This window comes from Canis lupus, chromosome 3 (genome assembly GCF_048164855.1).
Source record: "Canis lupus baileyi chromosome 3, mCanLup2.hap1, whole genome shotgun sequence".
Taxonomy (NCBI): Eukaryota; Metazoa; Chordata; class Mammalia; order Carnivora; family Canidae; genus Canis; species Canis lupus.
In genome coordinates, this window is record NC_132840.1 from 7,116,592 (window position 1) to 7,132,879 (window position 16,288).

At 40.1% G+C, this 16,288-nt stretch overlaps 1 protein-coding gene across 7 annotated transcripts in view; it reads left to right on the forward strand.

The window, feature by feature from the left end:
* Positions 1-16,288, forward strand: part of CTCF (CCCTC-binding factor) — a 55,429-nt gene that overhangs the window by 14,974 nt on the left and 24,167 nt on the right. For 4 of the 7 annotated variants that reach the window (XM_072815379.1, XM_072815400.1, XM_072815390.1 and 1 more), the window contains exons 4-6: positions 5,731-5,804; positions 14,546-15,335; positions 15,680-15,850. In XM_072815379.1, the coding sequence (XP_072671480.1) occupies positions 5,790-5,804; positions 14,546-15,335; positions 15,680-15,850 (976 nt within the window). In that variant the 5' untranslated portion in view covers positions 5,731-5,789. The remainder of the gene's footprint in view (positions 1-5,730; positions 5,805-14,545; positions 15,336-15,679; positions 15,851-16,288) is intronic. The other 3 variants (XM_072815411.1, XM_072815420.1, XM_072815422.1) reach the window with 1 other exon arrangement.

Sequence of the window (16,288 nt, forward strand, 5' to 3'; positions counted from 1 at the left end):
AAGGTCTTTAGCTCCTCTAATCATGTCTTTTAGATATTTATAAGTATATAATTTTTCCCCCAGTTTCTTAGGTAAGCTATTGCCTATATCTCCTTTCCTATATTTGTTTCCATATTTTTAGAGTAACCAAATTGACAAATTATTTGTTTTCATAATCTAATGTAGTTTAAAGTAACATTCTGTTTCTTCCATTAAGCTTCCGTATGTGTTCCTATACACGTATAGCTTTTATCTGTTTTTAGATTTCTTTTGTTCTATTGAATAGTACTTAAGCAATTATCTGTACTTCATTCTACTATACTATTTATTCACTAAGAATATCGTACTCTCTTTATTTTTTTATAGATTTATGTATTTATTTACTTATTTGAGAGCAAACATGTACAAGCAATGTGTGAGGGAGAAGCAGGCTGCCCACTGAGCAGGGAGCCCAGTGTGGGCCTTAATTCCAGGACCCCAGGATCCAGGCGCCTTTCTTACTCTGTTAAAAATATACTATTATTTGATTTTTGTTCAGAGAACTCCTATTGCCATTTATTATTGTGCCTTTAGTATGAGTATGCATTGTTGAATTTAAGCTGTTGACTTCTGATTTAACATTGATCTTATAGGAGACCCCATTTACCAAATAAAAATGGTCTTGGTAACGCCAAGTACCCTTCATGAGCAAGTACTGGTTTATAGAAACATTCAAGCAGTGGCTACAGGATCACTGAGAGACATTGCAAAACCAGGAGTTCACTCCTGTCACATATGTCCACTTCTCTTTACTTTTTTTCCTTGTGTCATGTGTTGAGCTTGTTGATATCATGTAGAGAGATATTTTGTTGATGGCCGATGGTAGAGGTAAAACTTAGTAAGACTTCCTTCTTGGGTAGGAAGGAATGGAATACATTCCATTATTGCATATGTGGAAGTCATACTAGTTTTGAGATAAACTTTGTAGATTTTTCTCTAAACAAAACAAATTTTTTTTTTTTTTAAGATTTTATTTATTCATGAGATAGAGAGGCAGAGACACAGGCAGAGGGAGAAGCAGGCTCCATGCAGGGAGCCCGATGTGGGACTCCATTCTAGGACTCCAAGATCAGGCCCTGGGCTGAAGGCAGGCGCTAAACTGCCGAGCCATCCAGGCATCCCTACCTGGGAACCTTTTAAAATATCTCTTCTACCCTAGACCTACTGAATCAGAATCTCTGGGATCTATGTATTTTAAAGCTCACCAGGTGATCCTGATACCATCCAGGTTTGGGAACTGCTCACATAGAATCTGCCTCAAAATCCGTAGAATGTGGCTCTTAGATGTTCTATAAATTCTATATTGTGTGTGTCTGTAACTTATTCCTTTTTATGACATATTTATTCAAGGTGACAGACTTGCCATAGATCCCCAGCCTAGCTCATTCCCAGTAATGAAAGACTAAAGGACTACTCTAAAGATAGTGTAACTCTGAGCTGCTTTCAGGGTTATGGGCTTGGAGCAGAGCAAAGAGATCTGCTAGTTCTCATATCATCACCCTGGGGAGCACAAGGAGAAGTGAGGCATTAAGTTGCTGTATTCCTGTATTCCAGCAAAAGTGTCACTCAGGTTATGGAAAGCAGAGAGGGGCACCGTGTGCTTGGGAAGCAGCTTTTTTTTTTTTTTTTTTTTTAATTTTTATTTATTTATGATAGTCACAGAGAGAGAGAGAGAGGCAGAGACACAGGCAGAGGGAGAAGCAGGCTCCATGCACCGGGAGCCCGATGTGGGATTCGATCCTGGGTCTCCAGGATCGCGCCCTGGGCCAAAGGCAGGCGCCAAACCGCTGCGCCACCCAGGGATCCCCGGAAGCAGCTTTTACTCAGTGTTGAGGCACCAGCATGTTGACTCCCAGATACACTTTGTCTTCTGTTTCATGTGTAAATTGTTCAATAAGTGAGATAAACAGGCTGCCCTTAGTGAGAAACCAGATCATGAGCATGACCTCCAAAGTCAGGTCACACTAATAAATCTGAAATGGCTTAGTACCGTTTCACTTATGTTGAATTTTTTTGCATAGAATTTGTCTAATTCCATACATATCCTCTTTTAGCATGTTCCTCTCTACTGTACTTTGCCTGTCAGGGTCCATCTCCTCTTTTAAGATCCAGATGTAGCATTTCCTCTCCTTCAAGCCCTCTTTTACCCACCTATGCCATCATTTGTGCCAAGGTGGTGGGAAGTATGTTAATCCCAGCTATAGCACTCAGTCACACTACCATAGACCCTTAAACAATGTGGGGTTAGGGGCGCCAATGCCCTCCACCCCCCACCCCAGCCTCTCCTGGGTATTACTTTTAACTCCCAAAAAATGTAACTAACAGCCTGCTGTTGACCAAAAGCCTCACTAATAACCTAAACAATTGATTAATACTTATTTTTTATGTTACATGTATTATATACTGTGTTCTTATAATCATGGGAACTTGGGATTACTATTTTTGCCAAGAGTGTATAGATAGTCTTCTAATGTGCTCCAGAAAATAAGTTAGGGTTTGTTTTTTTGTTTGTTTGTTTGTTTTTTAGCAATCACTTATCCCTTGTAAAGAACAGTATATTAAAAAGTTGTGGTAGTTTTATTTATAAAATAGACTACGAGAAATTATCCTTTTTTACTATCTCATTCTCAGTATCTATCTATCATTTTTAGTACATTTGTATTTTACAATAACTGATCTCCCCAGAGGACTAAACTCTGTATTGCTGAATGTAAAAGGTTATTTTGGTTGATTTCCTTTGGAAAATATCTGACATATTGGCTGTACAGCAGTATAATCTAGGTGATAAATTACTAAATTTTACTGTCTTCAAAATTAGAATAGTCAGTCTTTATTTAAATTTTTTTTTTTCGGGCAGCCCAGGTGGTTCAGTGGTTTAGCACTGCCTTCAGCCCAGGGCGTGATCCTGGAGACCCAGGATTGAGTCCCACGCCAGGCTCCCTGCATGGAATCTGCTTCTCCCTCTGCCTATGTGTGTGTGTGTGTGTGTGTGTGTCTCTCTCTCTCTCTCTCTCTGTTTCTCATGAATAAATAAAATCTTTAAAAAAAACTTTTTTTTCATCCAGAACATATTTATTGAGCACCTACAGTGCATGATTCAGGGCATTTTGTTTTATTTTTTTTTAAGTAAGCTCCACGTACAACATGGGGCTTGAACTTACGACCCCAAGATCAAGAGTCACATGCTCTACTGGCTGAGCTAGCTAGGTGCCTCTAGCCTTTATTTTTTTTTATTTTTTTATTTTTTTAATTTTTTTTTTTTTATTTATTTATGATAGTCACAGAGAGAGAGAGAGAGAGGCAGAGACACAGGCAGAGGGAGAAGCAGGCTCCATGCACCGGGAGCCTGACGTGGGACTCGATCCCGGGTCTCCAGGATCGCGCCCTGGGCCAAAGGCAGGCGCTAAACCACTGCGCCACCCAGGGATCCCTCTAGCCTTTATTTTTATTGGTAGGATTTTTAAGATCTAACCCATAATTGTATTGTTAGGACTTTTTATTTTTCTTTAAGAAATCACACAAGAAATGGCACAAACAGCAATAAAGGAAATCATACAGCTAAGCTACGATGAAGCATACAATATTTTGTTTTTCCATATTCCCTGCTCTTGTTATGGACAGGAACTATTTATATGTGTTTCACATGATAGTAATGTCGATATTGAGTGTCTGATATTGTCGACTGTTTCTGTAACAGTGTTTTGTATTTATTGCTGTAGAGGATACGGAATTAAAAGGCATAATAATTCCTCTCAACAAGCTAATAGACTATTTGAGGGAAAAACAAACTTAGAACAGTGTACTACAGTGAAAACCAGACAAACATAAAGTCAGTTTATACTTGAGAAGATGTGATTTAGGGGATCACTTGAGTTGGGAGGGGACAAAACAATAGGCACTTGTTTAGAAGATGCCTGTAAGGTGAGGTTAGGTGGGTGGAAAGGATGAGGACAAACTCTTCAGAGTTTTGAGAGTGCAGCTAAAGAATTTGGAGCTGATGGGTGCCTGGCTGGCTCAGTCAGTAGAACATGCAACTCTTTTTTTTTTTTTTTTTAATTTTATTTATTTATTCATGAGAGACACACACACAGAGAGAGGCAAAGACATGGGCAGACGGAGAAGCAGGCTCCATGCAGGGAGCCCAATGTGGGACTCGATCCTGGGACTCCAGGATCACGCCGTGAGTCAAAGGCAGAGACGCTCAACCGCTGAGCCACCCAGGTGTCCCGGAATATGCAACTCTTGATGTCAGTTTGAGCCTCACTCACATTGGGCATGAAAATTACTTTAGAAAAAAAAATAGAATTTGGAGTTGATTTGGTAAGCTTCAACCACCATGAGTTTTTGTATCTCATTTCAGAAGGAAAGTTTCATCAGGCATCAATACGCTGGACAGACTAGTAAAGAGAGACCAGCCTGGAATGCTGTTGTGTTCCTTTTTGGCTCTTCTTTTTCTCTTTCTTTCCTAGAATTGGTCGGTCACCAAGTTGTGTCCATTGGTTGCTGCCTTCATCCTGCAGAAATTGAGTAGTTTTTCAGAGAAGATTTTAGTGGGGAACATTTATGTAAGGTTTATGATTAGAATTCTAGGGCACCTGGGTGTCTCAATTAAGTGTCTGCCTTCAGCTTGGCTCATGGTCCCCAGGTCCTGGGATCAAGCCCCACATCAGGCTCCCTGCTTGACGGAGAGTGTGCCGCTCCCTCTCCCTCTCCTCCCTACTCATGCATGTGCGCGCGCACACACACACACACTCTCTCTCTCTCTCAAATAAATAAACTCTTTTAAAAACAAAGAAGAATTTAGGCAACTGAAAAGTTAAAAACTTGTTTGGCTAACATGTATTCATTACCCTCAGGGTGAAGGATCCAGAGGAGCACAGTATAATGATAGGAGCACAGTAGCTAGGCTGTGTGTGCGCATTGTTCTATTGAATCTTTATGATAGTTTATGAAGTGGATACCATTATTGTCCCTATTCTGTACAAAAGGATACTGAGAGGGGATCCCTGGGTGGCTCAGCGGTTTGACACCTGCCTTCGGCCCAGGGCGTGGTCCTGGAGCCCCGGATCGAGTCCCACATCGGGCTCCCTGTGTGGAGCCTGCTTCTCCCTCTGCCTGTGTCTCTCATGAATAAATAAATAAAATCTCAAAAAAAAAAAAAAAAAGGATACTGAGGCACAGAAGGGGGTAGCATATCTCATTCCATGTCACACTGCTAGTTAGGTAGAGGAACCAGAATTGGGATTCAGGTTTCTGGCTGGAGGGCTGAAGCTCTTGATGACTATTCCATTCTGCTTCTCTTGCCCCTCCCTTCCTTTTTTTTTTTAATATGGAATGAGCATTTTCCTCATATTACACATTATATTGATATGTGATTTTCAGTGTATAATATTTCACTTTGTGGGTGTATCATTTTCCAAGTTTTGACTATTCACCTATGGTTGTACTTCTTAAGTTGTTTAGAATTATTCACTTTGATTAATGATACCCTTGTAATCAGAGGCACCTGACTAGTTCAGATGAGCATGTAACTTTTCATCTCTTGGGGTCATGAGTTCAAGCCTCACGTTGGGTGTAGACATTACTTAAATAAATAAAATAATATCCTTATAATCTTGATGTTCATCTCTTGAGTATTTCTAGGCATAAAGTGAATTGGAGTTACTGGATTATAATTTGAATATTTTTAAAATTCTTGATTTATATTATCAGCTAACTTGCTGATTTCATGGCATCATGACCAATATGACGGATTATCCTTTAAAACAGCCATGGCAGGCATAGAGGTAACATGTTGTCATGATATTTTAATTTGCTTTATTTTTTGTTGTTTGATTTAGTGTTAAAGAGGTTCTTTTTTTCTTTTTAACTCATCTGCCATTTGTATTTCTTTGAGTCATTTGTTTGTGTCCTTTGCCCAGCTTTTTCTTTCGGTGTTCATCTTTTTTTTCCCCTTAAGATTTTATTAATTTATTTATGAGAGACAGAGAGAGGCAGAGACATAGGCAGAGGGAGAAGCAGGCTCCCTGTGGGGATCCTGATGTGAGACTCAGTTGAATCACAACTTAAGCCAAAGGCAGATGCTCAACCGCTGAGCCACCCAGGTGCCGAGATGTTCATCTTTTTCTTACAAATTTTACAGGCATATGATAAAGATGTTAATTCTTTGTCACATATGTTATATATAATACTTCTTTCTTGTTAACTGTTTTCTTTTTAATTTTGTTTGGTGCTTTTGTCATAAGAATTTTTTCTTAAGGGGGGTGGGAGTGAATGGGTGACGGGCACTGGGTGTTATTCTGTATGTTAGTAAATTGAACACCAATAAAAAAATAAATTAAAAAAAAATTTTTTTTCTTAAGGTCACAATTTCACTGATTCAAGTTTCTCCTATTATTTCTGTGTCTTAGCTCAAAAACTTCCTCATTCCTTTTTTTTTTTTTTTTTTTTAATTTTTTATTTATTTATGATAGTCACACAGATTGAGAGAGAGAGAGAGGCAGAGACATAGGCAGAGGGAGAAGCAGGCTCCATGCACCGGGAGCCCGACGTGGGATTCGATCCCGGGTCTCCAGGATCGCGCCCTGGGCCAAAGGCAGGCGCCAAACCGCTGCGCCACCCAGGGATCCCCAAACTTCCTCATTCTGAGGCTATTCACTTTTTTTTTTTTTTTTCAATGTGGGGTTTTCTTTTTTTAATTGTTGCTGTGTTTTGTTTCTAATGTCTCCTTATCTTTTTCTTTTTTTAAAACATTTTATTTATATATTCATTAGAGACACAGAGGCAGAAACACAGGCAGAGGGAGAAGCAGGCTCCTTACAGGGAGCCTGATGCAGGAATTGATCCCAAACACTGGGTTCACACCCTGAGCCAAAGGCAGATGCTCAACTGCTGAGCCCCCAGGCATCCCCACATCTCCTTATCTCTTAGACAACAGAATGTATTCCAGTGGATTAAAAATATAATTCAAAAATATACATAATTCGGTATTTTCCAAATAGTTTAATAGCTTTTTGGCACCGTTTATGGAATAATCCTCTGCTCCCCACTAATTTTTTTTCCCCACTAATTTTTTAAATGACAAGCTTTTTATATTCTAGGGATTGTTTCTGAATTGTCTCTTCTGTTTAAATTTGCTGTGATAGTGACAATGTACACTATATTAATTACTGTGGCTTTATAATATATTAATATTTGGAAATAGAAAGTTGCCTTCAGTTTTTGGAAATTTCATTGCTATCATTATCTTGTTTGTTTTTCGGACATTTTAAAAATACTGTATGTAAAGGAGAAAGAATGAACAGCTTTATGATGTTTGGCCTTTTTGATCATGGATATAGATAGTGTCCCTGTTTAGTGAGGTCTTTTATGTTTCTTGGGAGAGTTTTATAACCTTCAAATATGTCTGCAAAATTTTAATTGTGGTTATTTTTATTTTGATACATTTCTTAATAATGGTAACTCCCTTCATTTCTGTATTTTTTGTATTTTCTATGTATTAAATATGTATGTATATACAGTTTTAAGTTGATAGCCCATCTTATTCCACAAAGAATTTGAGAAAATGCACAGAATATATAATTAAGAAATGAAAAAGTCGGGACGCCTGGGTGGCTCACTGGTTTGGTGCCTGCCTTCGGTTCAGGACGTGATCCTGGAGTCCTGGGATCGATCCCGCATCAGGCTCCCTGCATGGAGCCTGCTTCTCCCTCTGTCTATGTCTCTGCCTCTCTCTATTTCTCTGTGTCTCTCATGCATAAATAAATAAAATATTTTTTTAAAAAAATAAAGAAATGAAAAGGCTCCTGGGTGGTTTAGTTGGTGCTCAGTTGGTTCTTGATTTTGGCTCAGGGTCCTGAGATTGAGCCCTGCATCAGGCTCCATGCTGAGCCCTGCATCAGGCTCCATGCTGGGCAGGGATCCTGCTTGGGTCTCTATCTCCTCCTGCTCCCCCCCCCCAACAAAAAATAAGATATAAAATCAAAACCCTAGAAAATACAAATTAGAATAGAAAATTATATTACATAGTTTGGGAGGAAACAAATTGATCAAGGTATGGCCAACTAAAAAAAATGGTAACTCACGATCCTGTTACATGGGTCTCAACAATGAAAAAAAAAATGTCTTAGTTTGGAAGAAAAGCTTTTTCAAGCATGCAACTCAAAAATTTCTCCCACGTATCCTTTAGTGTAAGCCAAGGGCATAATGCCAAAACAAAACTTGGTGAAAGCAGTTCTGTAGGGGATAAGACCATGTGACCCAAATATACCCAGCTTTTTTTTTCTGATGGTCTGGCATAATTCTGGGATAAAGCCTAGAATAGAATGGTGAATTCCACACAGAGGTCAAGTCAAATCAGGACAGAAAAGTCTCCTTTGGATTTACCAGTTAAGGGCCATTGCTCACCTTAAGCAATTCAATAGAGAATTGGGGAACGGAAACCAGACTGGTGAACCAAGGCATGGAAGGAGAAATAAAGGAGTTGAGATAGCTAGTGTGAGGTTGACCATGAAGGGAATAAAGAAATGGTAGATGCTAAATTATTGAGTGGGTTAAAGGAAGATTTATGCAAAAGATTTGAGCAACATAGAGCTGGCAAAGAAGAGACTGAGGCAAGAGAGGGAGTGCCGATTTAGTAGGCTCCCAAGTATGCGGGCCAGGCTGGTGGCTAGGAACATGGCCAGGCAGCAGGGGCCCCTGTTAACAGGCTAGGCTTCTGCATCCTCCTACTCAGGCGTAGTCAGCAAGGGCTGATAAGTAAGTGCTCAAGTGCCAGTTTTCCTCTCTGCCGGCCCCAACATTTGCAGGTGCCAGGATCACTGTGCCAGTCTAAGGGAACCTTCTCTTGCTTATCCTAGAAGTTGATCAAATGATTTTTCAAAAAAATGTCCTTGGGGCATCTGGCTGGCCCAGTCAGTAAAGCATGCAAATCTTGATCTTGGGGTCATGAATTCAAGCCCCATATTGGGGGTAGAGTTTACTAAATAAATAAGTTAACACTAAAAATTACTTCTTAAAAAAAATATTTATTCATTTGACAGAGAGAACTAAGCAGGGGGAGTGGCAGGCAGAAGGAGAGGAAGAAGCAGGCTGCCCACAGAGCAGGGAGCCTGATGCAGGACTTAATCCCAGGATTGAGACGAAGGCAAACACTTAACCGATTGAGCCACCCAGGTGCCTGTGGGGTTTTTTGTTTGTTTGTTTGTTTTTGTTTCTAAGATTTTACTTATGAGAGCACAAGTTGGGGACGAGGGGTAGAGGGAGTAACAGAGGGACAAGGGAAAGAGAGAAGCAGGCTCCGCACAGAGCCGGAGCCCAACACAGGGCTTGATCCCAGGACCCCAAGATCATGACTTGAGTTAAAGGAAGACACCTAACCAATTGAGCTACCCAGGCACTGGGGAAAATTAGGAGCACCTGGGTGGCTCAGTCAGAAAATTAGGGGCACCTAGATGGCTTAGTAGGTTAAGTGTCTTCCTTCAGCTCAAGTCATGATCCTGGGGTCTTGGGATCAAGCCCTGAGTTAGGCTCCCTGCTCCGTGGGGAGCCTGCTTCTCCCTCTCCCTCTGCCAGTCCCCTTGCTTGTGCTTGCTCTCTCTCTTTGTTAAGTGAATGGATAAAATCTTAAATAAAATAAATTAATGAAAACAAATGTTTCTAAGCTTCACTTTGTCACCAGGATGACAGAGAATATAGAAAGGATCTGTTCTTCAGAGGACTACCTACTTTCTAGCTGCCTTCATTTGGTTTGTGGTGGATTAGAGACTACAGTTCAGTAGTTCCTTCTCCAGTGCCACTGAGTTGAAGGTGGTAGCCAAACGTCCACATGGGGAGATGCCTTGTAGGCAGTGAAACTAGGGAATTGCAGAAATGGATCTGAAAGATCTCTGGAGACAGCTGAATTTTAAAAAAGGCTAGCGGTTGGAGTGGCTACAGAGCAAGGAACAGGACCTTGATGTATTCAGAGGAGCAGGTGGAATAGCTCTCAGAGACGAAGGAAGAGACCTGGGAAAGACATAGCCAAGAGAGAAAAGAGGCTAGTGAAGAAGGAATACAAGTTTCATACCGTCAGCTGCCAGAGAAACTGAGATTGAGGGTGAGGAGAAGTTGGCTGCTATGGTTCTTGCTACATGGTGCTTGTGGACCAAGCAGAGGGACCACAGAAGGCTCAAGGAGGAGTGAAGTCCTTTTATTTTTTTATTTTTATTTTTTTTTTAATATTTCATTTATTTATTCATGAGAGGCAGAGAGAGAGAAAGAGGCAGAGACACAGGCAGAGGGAGAAGCAGGCTCCATGCAGGGAGCCCGACGTGGGACTCGACCCTGGGGCTCCAGGGTCACGCCCTGGGCAGAAGGCGGCGCTAAACCGCTGCGCCACCTGGGCTGCCCTGAAGTCCTTTTAATAACATTGGGTTCTGAAGATAGGAGAACAAGGCCATATACAAGTGTGTGCAAACTATATGTATGATGTCATCTCATCTCTATAAAAACACCCATACGGGAAAAAACAACTGAATAAATAGCAAAGGGCTAGGTGATTATCTCTAGGTATTGTGAATTTTTAAGGTTTTATTTTTTAAGTAATCTCTATACCCAACATGGGGCTTGAACCCACAACCCCAAGATCAAGAATCCCACACTCCACTGACTGAGCCAGCAGGTACCCCATGAATAACTTCAAAAAAAATCTTTAATGTGTTTCATTTTTCAGATTTCTCTAAATGAACTAATATACTTTGATAATCTAAAAAATATATATATGTTCTGAAAGTAAATGTAAGCCTTTTTTATTATCATTGGTCCACAGAAAGCTTTGAAAAATCTAGAAAGCATGGATGACTGAAGCAAGGAGAGAGGTAGAGCATGAGAGGGGGGAACTCTTTTTTTTTTTTTATTCAATTTAACATATAGTGTATTATTAGTTTCAGAGGTAATTTAGTGATTCATCTCTTGCTTATAACATGGAGTGCTCACTACATCAACTGCCTTCCTCAGTGCCTATCACCTGGTTACCCCAGTGCCCATCCTCCCATCCACCCCCCCTCCAGCAACCCTCAGTTTGTTTCCTAGAGTTGAGTCTCTGTGTGTGTTCTGTGTGTGTTGTGTGGCTAAGAGAAACTGAGTGGAAACAGTGGAGTCTGTAAAGGAAGAGAAGACATGGATCAGAAGTGCTAAAGGGATGTTATAGCTCGCAGAGCAGTACTTGGTGGGAAGAGAGACCTGGGCCGGCCAATTAGGTTAGTTACCAATTCAGGGGAGAGATTCCCTTCTCCTGTAGAATGTTAGGTAAAGGGATCCACTACTTGAGGTGATGCTTTGGGCTTTCTAAGCCCTGTGTGGGAGAGGCGTGCCTTGCTACTTTGTATCTGATTGTTCTCTGTCAAAACTGAAGCTACTGCTTTTGAGTTCCTGAGTAGAGGCTGATGTTCAGGAACCTTACATGTGTTTTTTTCACAGGGAGGGAATACTCTGTCGGCTCAGTTCCCTGGCAACACAATTGGTTTCTATTTGTACTCCTTGTACTTTTACTTTTTCTACCTGGATTTTAATTCCAGTGATTTCTTTTAGGTTAGACCTGGTTATTTATAAGCAAGTTATTTATATTTAAAAGTTTTTGAATTCAAGGCCAAGAGAAGATGGATTTTTCTGTGTTCTTCAAATTGTTGTATGCCTCACAACTCAGTTGAGCTCAGAGATTGTTTTTCCTCCGTCAGTTTTATAGTTGAGGATATCAAAATAGCAATTGTCTGGAATGGTCAGCATTAGCAATTTATGGCTTATAAGTTTTTTGTTCTTTGTGCTTTGGTATTTTTCCCAAGAATGTCACCAAGGTAGATGGGCTTTTTTCTCTGTTCCTTAACTGCAACATGTGGAATTACCCATCCTTGTTGGGGTACTAATTTTGGGACCTTCCCGAACTGAAAAAACTTTTTTTTTTTTTAATCTGTGAAGAGCAGTGGTATAAAGTAGTACCTCTCAAACTTTAGCATATAAAACCACTTGGAGATCTATTATTTTTTTTTAATGTTTTTAAGATTTTATTTATTTATTCATAAGAGACAGAGAGAGAGAGGCGGAGACACAGGCAGAGGGAGAAGCAGACTCCATGCAGGGAGCCCGATGTGGGACTCGATCCGGGGATCCGGGATCATGACCTGAGCCGAAGGCAGATGCTTAACCGCTGAGCCACCCAGGCGTCCCTGGAGATCTATTAAATTGCAGATTCTGATCCTGTGGATCAAGAGGAGAACCTGAAGGGGTGCCTGGCTGGCTTGCTTAGAAGAGTATGTAACTCTTGATCTCAGGGTTGTAAGTTCAAGCCCTATATTGGGTGTAGAGATTACTTAAATTAAAAAAAAAAAACTTTAAAAACCCCACAAATATAATTGTTTAAGAAACAAAGAGTAGAGCCTGAAATTCTATGCTTCTAACAAGTTCCAGGTTATGCCATTGCTGCTAGTCCTTAGACCATGCTTTGAGAAACAAAGATATAAAACAGTGCTGTCCAACAGGGTAGCCCCATGTGACTATTGAGAATTTACAGTGTGACTAGTTCACACCAGTTGAGTAGAGTTCTCAGAACCTACCTACTTTTACCTAGAACCATTGTAGCTGTTCTGTCCCTTAAGTTAGATAGTAACTCTTTAGGGATGCCTGGCTGGCTCAGTCAGAAGAGCATGGTGACCCTTGATCTCGGGGTTATGAGTTCAATCCCCACATTGGGTATAGAAATTACTTAAGTAAATAAGCTTTGGTTTATTAAAATAGACAGTAACTCCTTGAATGCAGAACCAGCTCTTTGTAGTCTTTGTACTACCTTGTGGGTGGTCCTGACTACCAGCATGGGTATAGTGTTAAGGTACCCAAATTGGAGAAATGTTTCTCTAATAGAAGTAACAAAAGCTTTGTGTAAGACTAGGGCAAGAATACAAAACACTTTAATTTTGAATTAACCTTGTATATACTTAAGTCAAATTTTTTTGTGAATTAGATGATTGTTCAGACCCATTTTACTGTTAGGTATCTGGGTACTTTGGTATTCACAAGGCTTAAGAGCTGGAAACTGAATTGGCTCATTTTTCTTTTCCTGTTTTTTAAAATATGTTCAATTAGTTGAGTACCTACCAACCTGAGTGTAGTGCTGAGGAACAAAAACAACTTGTTAGACATGGTCCCTGTCCTCAAGGAATTGGTGGTTTCACAGAGGAGAAATAAATGAATGTCAAGTTGATGGTATGACACAGGAGGTAGTGTTGTGTGGTAGTCACTCTCAGGACCATTGGAGTCTGGATCCAAGGTCTGATTCTGATTCCAAAAAAATAGAGTGAGGAAACACTATGATGGGGTATTTTTCTAAGGTAGAATTTAGTGAAAAATAGCCAGGCCCTCTGTCAGTGTTTTTATTAATAGTTACAGGAAATGTAAAGGATTTAAACTAATTTTGTTAACAGTTCTTTAATATCATCAAATATCCAGAGTTGAAAAAAAAATCCAGAGTTGAATCTAATTGTCTCATGTCCTATTTTTTTTTACATTGTTTGTTGGTTTGAATTAGGATCCAAAGAGATCCATATGTTGTGATTGATTGCTATATTTCTTTAAAGATTTTATTTGTTTAAGAGAGAGAACACGCGCACGTGTGTGTGTGTGTGTGTGTGTGTGTGAGAGAGAGAGAGAGAGAGAGAGCGCGAGCAGGGGGAGGGGCAGAGGAGGAAGAGAGCCTCAAGCAGACTCCCTGCTGAGCGCAGAGGTCTACAGGCCTGGCTTGATCACAGGACCCTGAGATCTTGACCTGAGCTAAAATCAAGAGCTGGAGGTTCAACTGAGACATACCTAGGTGCCCCATTATTGTATTTCTTATATCTCTTTTTATCAGGGTTTCTCAACCTCAGCATTATTGACATTTGGGGGCCAATAATTCTTTGTTGTGGAGGATTGAACCTATGCATATCAGAATATTTAGTAATATATTTGGCCTCTACCCACTAGAGATGCTAGTAGCATATCTACCCCAGTATTGACAACCAGAAATGTCACAGGCCTTGCCGAATGCCCCCAGAGGCAAAGTTACCCAGGTTGAGAACCACTGATATGTAAATTCTCCCTCTATCCTTCCCATTTTTTGCCTTGGTGATTTATTTGCAGAAGAAACTGGGTAGTTAGTCCTGCATAGTTTCCTTCAGTTGGGATTACGCTGATTTCATCCCTGTAGTGTAATTTAACATACTCTGTCACCAATTTCCTGTTAATTGGTGGTTGGAGCTAGAGACTTGATTAGTTTCAGATTTTTTGTTTTTTATAATAAGACTGCTTCATAGGGGGTAGTTTGTTCTTCCATCAGGAGGCACATAATATCTGTTGTGTCTTTTTGTAATTTAACAACCATTGATTTCCTAATTAATTTGTCAGGGATCGTTTTTGTTTTAAAATGTATTTATTTTCATTTAGACAAGCTTTATTTTAAATAACAATCTGTGGAATAAATGAATGAATAGATTAATAACAAGCTGTGTTCTCCCTTATAAAGGAAGGGGAAATGGAAGGTGAGGCGGTTGAAGCCATTGTGGAAGAGTCTGAAACTTTCATTAAAGGAAAGGAAAGAAAGACTTATCAGAGACGCCGGGAAGGGGGCCAGGAAGAGGATACTTGCCACCTACCCCAGAACCAGACTGATGGGGGTGAGGTGGTCCAGGATGTCAATAGCAGTGTACAGATGGTAATGATGGAACAACTGGATCCTACCCTTCTTCAGATGAAGACTGAAGTAATGGAGGGTACAGTCGCTCCAGAAGCAGAGGCTGCTGTGGACGATACCCAGATCATAACTTTGCAGGTTGTAAATATGGAAGAACAGCCTATAAACATAGGAGAGCTTCAGCTTGTCCAAGTACCTGTTCCTGTGACTGTACCTGTTGCTACCACTTCAGTTGAGGAACTTCAGGGGGCTTATGAGAATGAAGTATCTAAAGAGGGCCTTGCAGAAAGCGAACCCATGATATGTCACACCTTACCTTTGCCTGAAGGGTTTCAAGTGGTGAAAGTAGGTGCCAATGGAGAGGTGGAGACGCTAGAGCAAGGGGAACTTCCACCTCAAGAAGATCCTAGTTGGCAAAAAGACCCAGATTATCAGCCACCAGCCAAAAAAACAAAGAAAACCAAAAAGAGCAAACTGCGTTACACAGAGGAAGGCAAAGATGTGGATGTGTCTGTCTATGATTTTGAGGAAGAACAGCAGGAGGGCCTGCTGTCAGAGGTTAATGCAGAGAAAGTAGTTGGTAACATGAAGCCTCCAAAACCAACAAAAATTAAAAAGAAAGGTAAAATGAATTTATCCATTTTACTCTCATAAAATCATTTTGGGATAAAGCAAATAAATAACATAGGGTATATGCAAATTATTTTATAGTAAGTGTTTTTTGTTTTGTTTTTTTAAGATCATGAGCTGGGTACCAGTCGTTTTAACCAGTCTAAAAGAAGTTTTTCCACACTGAGTATTTTTTAAGTCCTGAAGACAAAAAAGTAAATCTTTTAGTGGCATTGAATAATAATGATTTAACATGACTTAGATTGAATATAGTTAAAAAGGCTAATGAAGTTTATTTGTAGAAATTTAACATTCGGGTTAAACTTGCAACAAGTAAGTGTTTTGTTTTGCATATAGGTGTAAAGAAGACATTCCAGTGTGAGCTTTGCAGTTATACATGTCCACGGCGTTCAAATTTGGATCGTCACATGAAAAGTCACACTGATGAGAGACCACACAAGTGCCATCTCTGTGGCAGGGCATTCAGAACAGTCACCCTCCTGAGGAATCACCTTAACACACACACAGGTGCTGGATATGAATGTTGGGGGCTATAACATGGTAAAGGTTAAAACTTCGGTTTTAAGTATTATCTAAGCTGGTTCCCGTGGGAAGTTAAAGAATGATTTTTGTTCTTTCTTCTGCTGTAATCCTGATTTATAATAAGCAGATGAATTTATAGGTAAATGTAAAGGAATTTTTGTGGAAAATAAGCAGACTGTTTAAGGATGGTGAGCCAGAAAAAGATTATCTATGGTAGCTAACCTGTCATGTTTCCTGAAGGACATCACCATTGTGTTGCTAAGGTTTTTTGGGGTTTTTTTTTTTTTTTTCTAAGGTTTTTAACATCAGTGACAAAAAATGACCCCCCAAATTCCCAGGCACTGTAAGGATGAACATTAGAAATAGCATGCAGTTCTCCCTTTGTTAAAAACTATGATTTCTGGTTGTTTCACCTCAACTGAG